The sequence below is a fragment of the Drosophila virilis genome, chromosome 2 (genome assembly GCF_030788295.1).
Source record: "Drosophila virilis strain 15010-1051.87 chromosome 2, Dvir_AGI_RSII-ME, whole genome shotgun sequence".
Taxonomy (NCBI): Eukaryota; Metazoa; Arthropoda; class Insecta; order Diptera; family Drosophilidae; genus Drosophila; species Drosophila virilis.
In genome coordinates, this window is record NC_091544.1 from 34347172 (window position 1) to 34359920 (window position 12749).

Consider the following 12749-nt stretch of genomic DNA (forward strand, 5'->3'; position numbering starts at 1 on the left):
TTTTTAGTAAATTAAAGTGTACATTCTAGTCGAGCATAAAAGATCCTTTTACTTATTCTAACCAATTTTACTGGAAAACTAAAACACAAAAGTTCATCATTTTTCAAATCGTCGAAGGTTAAATACCCTTACAAAGGTGAATGATATATAAAACCTTTATTATTATATACAGTCCACTGTTAATAAGATTTTTCTTAATATTTTAGGAGCATAGCTAAAATATTTTAAAACTGTATCACAATAATTTTTTGTTGCAAGACTTGGTAAGTGCTGTTAAGATATCTTCAACGACTAAGTGGTTTTCAATTATAACGCAATTATTTATCAATATTGCAACAGCAACTAAAGTTTTACAAAGAGCTTCAAAACGAAGAAAGTAATTAATATACGCATAGACAGACAAAAATATGAAAGTTACACATACACATTGTATATCGTTTCCTAGCTGCGATACACATTTCGTCACAAAATAAGAATACACTCTGCAAGGGTAAAATTGGTGACCGCTAACGCATGCTCGATGAAATTCAGTGGAAATGCTCGTACCCGATACGAAATGTTATTGCTTCCAATTAGATGTTCGGTAGCTTATTCGTAAAATCCGAACTTATTTTCCCTTTGAATGCCGACTTCGGTGAATGGTGGTCACTTATTGTGAAGCCATAGAAATTCTTAGTTGGACAAACTGCTTTGGTTTTATTTTATAACGAACTTTTAATCGAAAGTAAATCAATACACCAAAATGGAAAAATTGCATGAGTATCAAGGGCTAACCGGTCGTCTCCACCAATGGAGAGATAATGTTAAAGAAAAATATACTTCAATCAATCAAGGCTCTACAAACATTTTTGAAAAAGCTAAAAGTACTGCAATGGATCAACTTAAAGGTAATGCAAGTGCGAACGTGGACTACTCACATATTTATAGGTAAGATGCTTAAAAATTTGATACAGCTCTTTATGTAGAATATGCCAATTGATTTTTTTGTTTAATAATCTTGTATGCATATATTAATATCATTTTAAATATAACACCAGTAAGTGATTTTATCCGGGAGCTTCCGCCTAGGCGATGACTTGAACCCTCTTATTCCAACACCGAATGCAGCTCGTGCTTCTAACAAAGATAAATTAAAAAAAAAAAGTTCCCTTAGCAGGGCTCTAACTCGTAACTGACCGCATTTCTTGCTGCCGACTCCACTCAACAGACACACCAATCGGTACGATTCGAACACGCAGCAGACCACTCTACTGGCCACCGCCTCTACTTAACAGCCACACCAATAAATGAGTCTTATTGAGAAAAAAACTAATTTAAATAGCAGCACAGAAAACAAAACAATCTCAATAACAATGCTGTTGATAGAATTCAATGCAGACGCGCATGAATGTACAGAAATTCTTGGAGTATAAGCTTGTTGCTGCTAATACGTGCGCAGCCAAAACTCATAACTTTTCGTGTTTCTTAATCGATATTAATGAAATTTTCTTCAGTACATCTTTAAATGCTATGGAATACTTGTGTAATCGCAAAAACACAATTGCATAAAAATTGTAGCTTAAATGGGTGGGCAATGCAAGTTAAGTTATTAACTTGATTAATAGCTTTGTGGTGGTAGCGGGTAAGTGGACTTAGGTATAAAATTTAATATACTTGATATATATATAATATTCTAGAAGCAACATATTAGGTTTGGTGACACTAGCTCTTTATGTTTACCCAATTTTGTCAAAAAACAGGATGTTGATTTCGATTTTTATCGGTTGCTTCAAAACGGAGTAAGTAATCGATTATCGGAAATAAGCTCGATCTGCGCAGGCACTATCAGGACATACAGCTAGAATTTCCAGTCGATAGATCCTTTAGATTCCAAAAGGCAGATCCTTTAGGTCGTTAGAGCTATAGTATATATATATATCAAGTAACTTCGTGCGCTATAAATCAAGTAAATAAACTAATAAGTATTGCCAACCAGTTGAAGCTACAATTGATGCAATTGGCTTTCTGAGAATACACAAATATTCTATAGAATAATAAGATATACTGTTGAAAATTTAATAAATATCAATTAAGAAACACAAAAGTTATTAAAGAAGACGTGATTAGGCTGGTCTCGTGTTTGCTGCAATTAGCGCAAATTGCAAATATTTCTGTATTCATGAATTGAATTCTATCAACAGCACTTCAATTGCGATTATGTTGTTTTCTGTGCTGCTATTTTAATCGGTTGCTTATACCCTTGCAGAAGGTATTATAATATTGTCGTGAAATGTGTAACGCATAGAAGGAGACATTTCTGACCCCATAAAGTATATATATGCTGGATTAGTATCAACAACCGAGTCGATGTAACCATGTCAGCATGTCCACCTGTCTGTTTCTATGCGAACAAGTCTCAAAGTTTAAAAGCTGTTTATGAAACTTCGCAGAAGACCGTCTTTCTGTTGCACCCAGCACACATGTCGAAACCAGCAGTCGGAGCACTATATTTTATTTATTTATTTACATAGCTGACATAGGAACGAACGGTCGAAAATTAGCTTGTTGTATGAAAACAAATTTTGCACACCAGTGTCGGCATTTATTAGTTTTTCTATCCTCATATATATAAGCAAAATGGTATTAAGATCGGACCACTATATCATATAGCTGCCATAGAAACGACCGGTCGAAAATTAAGTTGTTGCATAGAAAACTTTCTTAGTATGCTCCCTTCATTTTATTTGCATTGTACTACTATAGCATATATCTGCCATATGAACGATCGGTCGAAAATTATGTTTTTGATTAAAAACCTGTTTTGTTTATCAATATATCTTGACCAAACTCGGCATTAACTATTTTGCATGTGCTTCGTAGTTTCGGGCAAAGCACTATGAGCATTATGAAAAGGTTTGGTCTGCAAGGGTATTAGATCTTCGGCGTGCCAAAGATAGCCTTTCTTTTTCGTTCTATTAAGACTCAATTTTTGGTGTGGCTTTTGAGTAGAGGCATTTGCAAGTAGTGTGGTTCCTTAGGAGTTCAAGACTTATCGAGAAAACTTTTTTTTAAATTTATTTTTATTACAGCTGACGGAAACGAGCGCGTAGGACGAGTTGCATTAAGTGTTGGTAGAAAAAAGTTCATGGTATTCCCTATTAGGGAGCTTTCGTCTAGACCCTCTTACTTGTTTCATTATAAACATATATACATGTCCAGCACTTATTTTTAACGCTGGTTGTCTACTTTTAAAAATTCAAATAGAAAGTATTACCAATTACCAAAAGGTAATATCAAATTTAATACATTACGAATTTAATGCGTACCCATCATGTTAAAATTTTTTCCCAAATTTATTTTTACTAAGGCCTTCCAACTAGTTTCGTTCAGGCTATGGGAAGTCCATAATCTTACGTACAGCATTGCACGCACCATCAGACTCGATCATGACCAGCCTGACTCTAGTATTACTTGAAAAGTTCGCAGTGATCGTAAAAATATACCCTGGGAAAAATTTGTCTTGCGGCAACTGTCTTAAAGAAGCCAACCATAGCTCGTACGTAACTATTGCGCTTGTTGAGCAACACAGTCCTTTGGTGGCTTACAAATTACATATTCTCAGAATTTAGACGTCAGATGTGTTTTAATGGAATTTGATAAAAATTGCACCGAGATCAATATGATCTTCTCCAATATTCTGCTTGTGCGCACTGCCTCCTGCCTCTCAGTACTGTTGCTTACTAAACCCGACCCTATAAAGTATATATATTCTAGATCAGCACCAAAAGCCGAGTCGATCTAGCCATGTCCGTCTGTCTGTCTGTATGTCTGTCCGTCTGTCCGTCCGTCCGTCTGTCCGCAAGTATCTCAGAACCTATAAGAACTAGAGACTTGAATTTTAAGATGTAAGTGATTCTAGTGCCTGCGCAGATCGAGTTTGTTTCCGATAATCGATAACTTACTCCGTTTCCAAGCAACCGATACAAAACCATATCGATATCCTGTATTTTAGGCAATTTTGGTAAATAATAAGAGCTTGAGTAAACAAACTTGACATATAGCTTCTAATATAGAATATATATATGCATTTGATGTTGGAATAAGAGGATTCAGGGCATCCCCTAGTTGGGGGCTCCCGATTAGAACCTCTTACTTGTTATACCCTGAACCCATTAAAAATGGGTATAAGAGTATATTGTATTTGTGCGAAATCGACCCCATAAAGTATATATATTCTTGATCAAGGATCTCAGAACCTATAACAACTAGAGACTTGAAATTTTTGAAGTAGGTGCTCCTAGTTCCCGCGCAGATCGAGTTTATTTCCGAAATTCGATAACTTACTCTGTTTCCAAGCAATCGATAAAAATTGATATTGATATCCTGTTCTGACATATAGCTTCTAAAATATAATATATATGCATTAGATGTTGGAAAAAGAGGGTTCAGGGTATCCCCAAGTCGGGAGCTCCCGACTAGAACCTCTTACTTGTTTTTCTAATAAATCTGCGGATATAAACCTGATATTAATTTAAATGACCCACACTTTCTCAACGCAATGATATTTTGCTATTCTCTACATCAATATATTTTTACAATATTATTGGATTAAAAGCGTTTTTTTCATCATTTGAAATTTTAATAAATTTTAAATAAGAAGCTGCCCGACACGAATTGGAGTTCAAAACAGAATTATTAACATAAATTAAAATAAAAGAGTGAATCTTCGTAACTATAAGAGTATGCTCCTCATATTATATCATGACATTCAAATTTGGCGATTGAGCCACAGGCTCCTGTCTATGGCACCTCTCGTTGGATAAGAAAGGCGTATTCGCAGGCAATCTCCAATCTGTGTGGACTTCCTAATCCGGCTGGTAGGCAATGTGAGACGTTATGCACAACTGAAACGTTACTTCATATGGGGACATATAATATTTAATTGCAGTAGTTGTTCAGTTAATGATCGAGGACTCCTCATGTTACGGATTTCAAATTGTAAATGCAGCCGTTGAGCAAATTGATGCGTCATGAAATTGACCTGGGAGTATGAGTCAAGCAATGCTCTGCTCCCTCGAGAAGGTCCTTAATTGAGAGTGATAGACGTTATGTGTCTGGTAATTATCACACAAATTTTGGATGTTGCCTTTTGCTTGTTTGTTATGAATATTTTTTGAGCGTTTGCTTGCTCTATTTTTGTGCACCATGTTTCGTTTCGCTCGCAACTGCTGTAAAAAACCGTGTACGTTCAAACAGGCTGAAGACTCCGTACAGCCAAAAATTGTTGATTCCTGGCTGTGTGAGAATATGATGCATGCTAAATGTTCAGGTTCCTCTGGGCATGATTGCGAAAAGATTACTGTCATTACCAAGAAAAGCTGCGGCGGCTTGCGTTGGCCATGCCAGATATCTTGATAAACAAAATGTTTTTTCATACAACTTAATTTTCGACCGATCGTTCCTATGGCAGCTATATAATATAGTAGTCCAATCTTAATAGGATTTTGCATATATATGAAGAGTAAAGTAAAACTAATAAATGCGGAGTTTGGTCAAGATATCTTGATAAACAAAATGTTTCGACCGATCGTTCCTATGGCCGATAGTCGGGAACTCCCGACTATAACCTCTTAGTTGTTTTTTTTTTTGCTGGTGTCTGTTGAGTAGAGTCGACAGCAAGTACTGCTGTCAGTTGCTGGTTCAAATCCTGCCAAAGGAACTTTTTTTTTTAATTTATTTGATGTTGGAATAAGAGGGTTCAGGGTATTCCCTAGTCGGGAGCTTCCGACTAGAACCTCTTACTTAATTTTTTCCTGGTGTGGCTGTTGAGTAGAGTCGACAGCAAGTACCGCTGTCAGTTGCGAGTTCGAACCCTGCCAAGGGAACTTTTTTTATACCCTTGCAGAGGGTATTATAATTTTGTCGTGAAATGTGTAACGAATAGAAGGAGACATCTCCGACCCCATAAAGTATATATATTCTTAATCAGCATCAACAGCCGCGTCGATATAGCCATGTCCGTCTGTCCGTCTGTCTGTTTCTATGCGAACTAGTCTCTCAGTTTTTAACCTATCTTAATGAAACTTTGCGTAACTCCCTCTTTCTGTTGCACGCAGCACATATGTGAAAATCAGCTGGGTCGGACCACTATATCATATAGCTGCCATAGGAACGATCGGTCGAAAATTAAGTTGTATGAAAAAACATTTTGCTTATCAAGATAGCTTGACCAAACTCGGCATTTACTATTTTCCTGGTACTTCTACGATAGGGGCAAATTATTATGAAAAGGTTGGGTCTGCAAGGGTATTAGATCTTTGGCGTGCCGAAGATAGCCCTTCTTTCTCGTTATACCCTTGCAGAGGGTATTATAATTTTGTTGTGAAATGTGTAACGCATAGAAGGAGACATCTCCGACACCATAAAGTATATATATTCTTAATCAGCATCAACAGCCGAGTCGATACAGCCATGTCCGTCTGTCCGTCTGTCTGTTTCTATGCGAACTAGTCCCTCAGTTTTAAAGCTATCCTAATGAAACTTTGCATAACTCCCTCTTTCTGTTGCACGCAGCACATATGTGAAAATCAGCTGGGTCGGACCACTATATCATATAGCTGCCATAGGAACGATCGGTCGAAAATTAAGTTTTTGTATGAAAAAATATTTTGTTTATCAAGATATCTTGACCAATCTCGTCTTTTATTAGTTATACTTTACTCCTCATACATACACAAAATCCTATTAAGATCGGACTACTATATCATATAGCTGCCATGGGAACGATCGGTCAAAAATTAAGTTTTTGTATGAAAAAACATTTTGTTTTTCAAGATATCTTGACCAAACTCGGCATTTATTAGTTTTACCTTACTCCTCATATATGTGCAAAATCCTATTAAGATCGGACCACTATATCATATAGCTGCCATAGGAACGATCGGTCGAAAATTAAGTTGTATGAAAAACATTTTGTTTATCAAGATATCTTGACCAAACACGTTATTTACTATTTTCCCGGTACTTCTTAGATAGAGGCAAAGCACTATGAGCATTATGAAAAGGTTGGGTCTGCAAGGGTATTAGATCTTTGGCGTGCCGAATATAGCCCTTCTTTCTCGTTTTTAATTGATTTGATGTTGGAATAAGAGAGTTCAGGGTTTTCCCTTGTCGGGAGCTCCTTACTTGAAGGTTATCTTGTTATACCCTGAACCTATTAAAAATGGGTATAAGGGTATATTGTATTTAAGCAAAATGCAAATGTATGTAACAGGGAGAAGGAAGCTTTTCTGACCCCATAAAGTATATATATTCTTGATCAGCATCAGTAGCCGAGTCGATCAGCCATGTCCTTCTGTCTGTCCGTCGGACGGTCCGCATGTATGAACGCAAGGATCTAAGAACCTATACGAGCTAGAGACTGAAATTTTAGATGTAGGTGCTCTTAGTGCCTGCGCAGATCGAGTTTGTTTCCGATAATCGATAACATACTCCGTTTCCAAGCAATCGATAAAAATCGATGTCGACATCCTGTTTTTTTTTTGCAATTTTGCTAAATAATAAGAGCTAGAGTCACCAAACTTGATATATAGCTTCTAAAATAGAATATATATATGCATTTGATGTTGGAAGAAGAGGGTTCAGGGTATCCCCTAGTCGGGGGCTTTCGACTAGAACCTCTTACTTGTTTTTCTAATAAATCTACGGATTTAAACCTGATATTAATTTAAATAACCCACACTTTCCCAACGCAATGCGATTTTGCTATTCTCTTAATAAATATGTTTTTACAATATTCTTTGATTTTTGCTATTCTCTTAATAAATATGTTTTTACAATATTCTTTGAATAAAATCGTTTTTTGATCTTTTGAAGTTTTAATAAATTTTAAATAAGAAGCTGTCCGACACGAATTGTAGTTCAAAACAGAATTATTAACATAAAATAAAATGAAAGAGTGAATCTTCGTAACTATAAGAGTGTGCTCCTCATATTATATCATGACATTCAAATTTGGCGATTGAGCCACAGGCTGCTGACTATGGCACCTCTCGTTGGATAAGAAAGGCGTATTCGCAGGCAATCTCCAATCTGTGTGGACTTCCTAATCCGGCTGGTAGGCAATGTGAGACGTTATGCACAACTGAAACGTTACTTCATATGGGGACATATAATATTTAATTGCAGTAGTTGTTCAGTTAATGATCAAGGACTCCCCTATGCTACGGATTTCAAATTGTAGATACAGCCGTTGAGCAAATTGATGCGTCATGAAATTGACCATGGAGTATGAGTCAAGCAATGCTCTGCTCTATCGAGAAGGTTCTTAGTTGAGAGTGATGGACGTGTTGTGTCTGGTAATTATTTCATATAATGAACGCGGCGTCATTGCCGTGTTATTGTTATTGTCTGATTTGATTCCTTTATTATGGGCTCCCCGCTGCATACCCTTGCTTGTGCGTGTTTACGCTGGTGAATATTTTTGATTGTGCATCGCGCTCACACAAATTTTTGCTGTTGCCTTCTGCTTGTTTGTTATGAATATTTTTTGAGTGTTTTTTGAGCCTCGTCACCAATGTTATTATCATCTTCTCCAAGTGATTGTCCAAGTATTATCCCTGAAGTGGTCCCAGTAGACCTTGTAGTTGAACCTGTTCCAGTCAGTGAAATTGCTTAAGCACCGACAGCTTCTGGGCGATAAGGTTGACCTGCGCGAAATCTAGCCCAGATTGTAAATGCACTCACGATGCCTTTTTAACCCTACCAGTTCCAGTTTTACCTTCAGCCCCATCAGATACTACTTAGACTCGTAGGCAAGTTTTTGTGTCTTTACTTTTGTCTGACACCACTTGTGAGTCATTGACTGCCTATATTGCTAGCAAATCTAGCTAGTGTGTCAAAAACCAAATTAAATTTCTCCACTTTTCGTAATACAACGTCATTCTAAATTGATGTTTCACATGATCAATCATTTGTAATCCTAACTTTTGGCCTCCTCACAAGGTTGTTTTTCACGAGTTCAAGTCAATAAATCGGATCCAGCCTTTCCCTGTTACCTTTCCGGTCTCCTCGATACACGGTATTGTTACTGCTGCATAAAGCTAACTGCCTAACCTAGTTGCCATTCATTATCAGGATACCAGGGGTCTTATTGCTAAGTCTAAAATTTTTTTTAAATGTGGTCAAATTCAACCATATCGAATTTTGAATTTTTTCCAAACATTTTTTTTTGCATGGAAATGATTAGTCAACTTGAGGTGGTGGGGTATTAATTGCCGTTAAGGCCACTTTTTTGTTTCAAATCAATTCAATTTCTAATCAATTGAATAGAACACTTGATCTCTTATTTGTTAACTACACCTCCCCGCTCCCACCGAAGAGCATTAAATCAAGTTGATAACACCACTTGTATTGCTAACCAATTTAAGCCACACTTTAAATGCAATCGACTTTTTGACATTACACAAATATTCTTCTGTATTCTAAAATATACTGTAGTAAATTTCATTAAGATCAGTTTTTGTTTTTCGGTGTGTTTTGAATTCTATGAACAGCGTTGCAATTGCAATTGTTTTCGGTGCTGCGTTTTGATTTCTTTTTTTTTTTCCAATAAGACTAACTTATTGGTGTGGCTGTTGAGGTGAGACTGTGGCAAGAGCCATGAAAACTTTCTTTTTATACCCTTGCAGAGGGTATTATAATTATGTCGTGAAATGTGTAACGCATAGAAGGAGACAGCTCCGACCCCATAAAGTATATATATTCTTGATCAGCATCAACAGCCGCGTCGATAGAGCCATGTCCGTCTGCCCGTCTGTGTGTTTCTATGCGAACTAGTCTCTCAGTTTTAAAGCTATCTTAATGAAATCTAGCAGAAGTCCCTCTTTCTGTTGCACGCAGCACATATGTGAAAACCAGCTGGATCGGACCACTATATCATATAGCTGCCATAGGAACGATCGGTCGAAAATAAAGTTTTTGTATGAAAAACCATTTTGTTATTCAAGATATATTGACCAAACTTATTAGTTTTACTTTACTCCTCATATATATGCAAAATCCTATTAAGATCGGATCACTATATCATATAGCTGCCATTGGAACGATCGGTCGAAAATTAAGTTTTTGTATGAAAAAACTATTTTCCCTGTGCTTCTTAGATACGGGCAAAGCACAATAAGCATTATGAAAAGGTTTGGTCTGCAAGGGTATTAGGTATTCCCAAGTCGGGAGCTCCCAATTAGAACATCTTACTTGTTATAAATGGTTATGGCTCATGCTCGTGATTTAAACATATTCTTTCATACACTAATCCTCCACATCATTCTCGTCTATAAGATGATTAAAACGCTATTCAACTTTTGTGTTTGGCCAATCAAATGCACCTAAATTGTTCAAAGTGTATGCTTTTTACATTTAATCGTACTACACCTTATCTTATCAGTTATACTATAATCCATTGCAACGTATACTGACAGTTAAGGATATAGGCGTTCTTTTCGGATCTAAACTCCACTTCAATTTTCATATAGATGCCATCGTAAATGAGGCCAAAGGTGTACTTGGATTCATTAAACGTTGGTCCAAAGAGATTAACGATCCTTTCATAACCAAACTCCTGTACATCTCTTATGTTCCTATCCTAGAACTGCTCTTGCATCTGGTCTTCATAGTATAACAATAGCCAGGATCGTATTGAATCTGCTCAGAAGCAATTTCTGCTTTTTGCCTTACTAGGTTTCAATTGAGACCCTAATCTTCGATTGCCATCCCGGCAGTCTTCTTCTTCTTGATCTTCGGTCGTTAACCAACCGAAGGACAATTCTCGGTGTTGTCTTCCTACACAAGTTGATTGTTGGCGATATAGATTCTCCTTTTCTGCTAGGGCGTCTTCAATTCTGCGCTCCGTCTAGATTAACCAGGAATTATCGCCTGTTATTTCTATTTACGTGCACAACAGACTACGCAATGCACTAAGGAATAACTTTATTATTCTGTTTTGCTATTCAATGTAATTTAATAAACAATATAGTAATCTAGGATTATTTTAATTTTTACTTAAAAAAACTTTTAGCTCTACTTACACCCCTTTTCGTAACTGTAGGATCTAATAACGTCACTGATAAAATTAGCTGTGAAAAGGGCCATTGCTGGACGGACGGGCAAATAAAAGACATCCATCGGCCGGTGATGCTATTTAAAAATTGTGTATTTTCACTAGGCTTTTGCATTTAATTAATCATAATGTGATGTATTGAATAATTAGGAAGACAATCGTTTGTATCGGCCATTAATACATAAATAAATAAAATAACAAGATCGTTGGGACACCTCTATAGCAGTGCCCACCAAACAAATCATGATTAGCTTTCAATGGTTTGAAAGGGAGCACTGACGACCTATATTGAATGATGTTATTAAGTTCTTAAATTCTGTTGGCTTCCCATCAAATATCTGTAAAACCAAGCGCGAAAGATTCAATGGCGGAGAAGAGCGTATCGGAATATTTAATCTACACAAATGTTTCTTCCACCTCTGCACGTCCAATGTCTTTACATTTAATTTCGAATCTTAACTCCAATATATCCAAGCGAAATAGTAGCTCGCCGTGTAACAATCTTTTTTCACTGACATCAGCCTTAGTAGTAATAAGCAAAAAAAAAACAGTTTTTGTCGGACAGAATGAAAAAGAGATAAGGGAAACTGATCGATTTAGTCATGTGCGTCTGTCTGTCCGCCCGTCTGTCCGTCCGTCCGTCTGTCCGTATGTATGAACGCAAGGATACCAGAACCTATAAGAGCTAGAGACTTTAAATTTTAGCAGTAGGTTCTCCTAGTGCGTGCGCAGAGCGATTGTGTTTCCGATATTCGATAATTTGTCCCGTTTCCAAGTAATCGATAAAAATCGATATGGAAATCCAATTATTTTTTAACCATAAGAGGTAGAGTCACCAAATTAGACATGTTTCAAGAATAGTATATATATATCAAGTTTCTTTCATACCTACCAGAGACTACCTCATATCTAGAAATCAAGTTAATAAACCAATTTATGATGCCCACCAACATAAGCCACAATTTAAATGCAATTAGAGGCGGCGGCAAGTGGAGCGGTCTGTTGCGAGCTCGAACCCTAGGAAGAAAACTCCTTTTTTATAGTCAGCAGCACGTGTTGCGTTCAGTTGCGAGTTAGCACCCTGCCAAGAAAACTTTTGTTTTATCTATATTGCTTTAAACGAGCGAGTAGCGCGAGCTGCATTTGGTGTTGAAAGAAGAGGGGTCAGGGTATCCACTGTTATACATACCTTGTACTTTACGTTGGTGTCTTGAGTCTGGTATCTATATGCTTAAGTATGCTTCGATCAAATAAATTTATTTGTTTCGCAATCTGGATAAGATTTTAGAAATATTCTGTCAAAGTCTTCGTATGGCTTTGTGTTTTCCAAACGGACACCAGTTAAGTTTTTGACAAATAATTTCGCTGCTCCTTGCAATAACTTCGAAAAATTCTGAAAAAATCAAAAATGGAACATTTTTAACTGATGCGCCTTGCTTCTTGTGCACACGCACACACATATATGCATTTATTTACGGACACTAGTGAAGTTTTCAAAAAATAATAATTTCGTTTCCACAGCAAACAACAATTTTATGATATACAGTATATTTAATTCATATAGGTAATTTATGTTTTAATTATATGGTACTCTACTTCTTAGTGCTGCTGCTAACAACAGCAAAGGTAGCTTTCTTTAATACAGTAAACCATT

General features: G+C 36.6%; 1 protein-coding gene across 1 annotated transcript in view; it reads left to right on the forward strand.

Annotated features, from left to right (window-relative positions):
- The first annotated feature begins 615 nt into the window (after window positions 1-615).
- lovit (loss of visual transmission) overlaps window positions 616-12749 on the forward strand; it is a 172837-nt gene continuing 160703 nt past the window's right edge. Inside the window, exon 1 of the mRNA XM_002058695.4 lies at window positions 616-927. Coding sequence (XP_002058731.2) covers window positions 743-927 — 185 coding nt within the window. The 5' untranslated portion in view covers window positions 616-742. The remainder of the gene's footprint in view (window positions 928-12749) is intronic.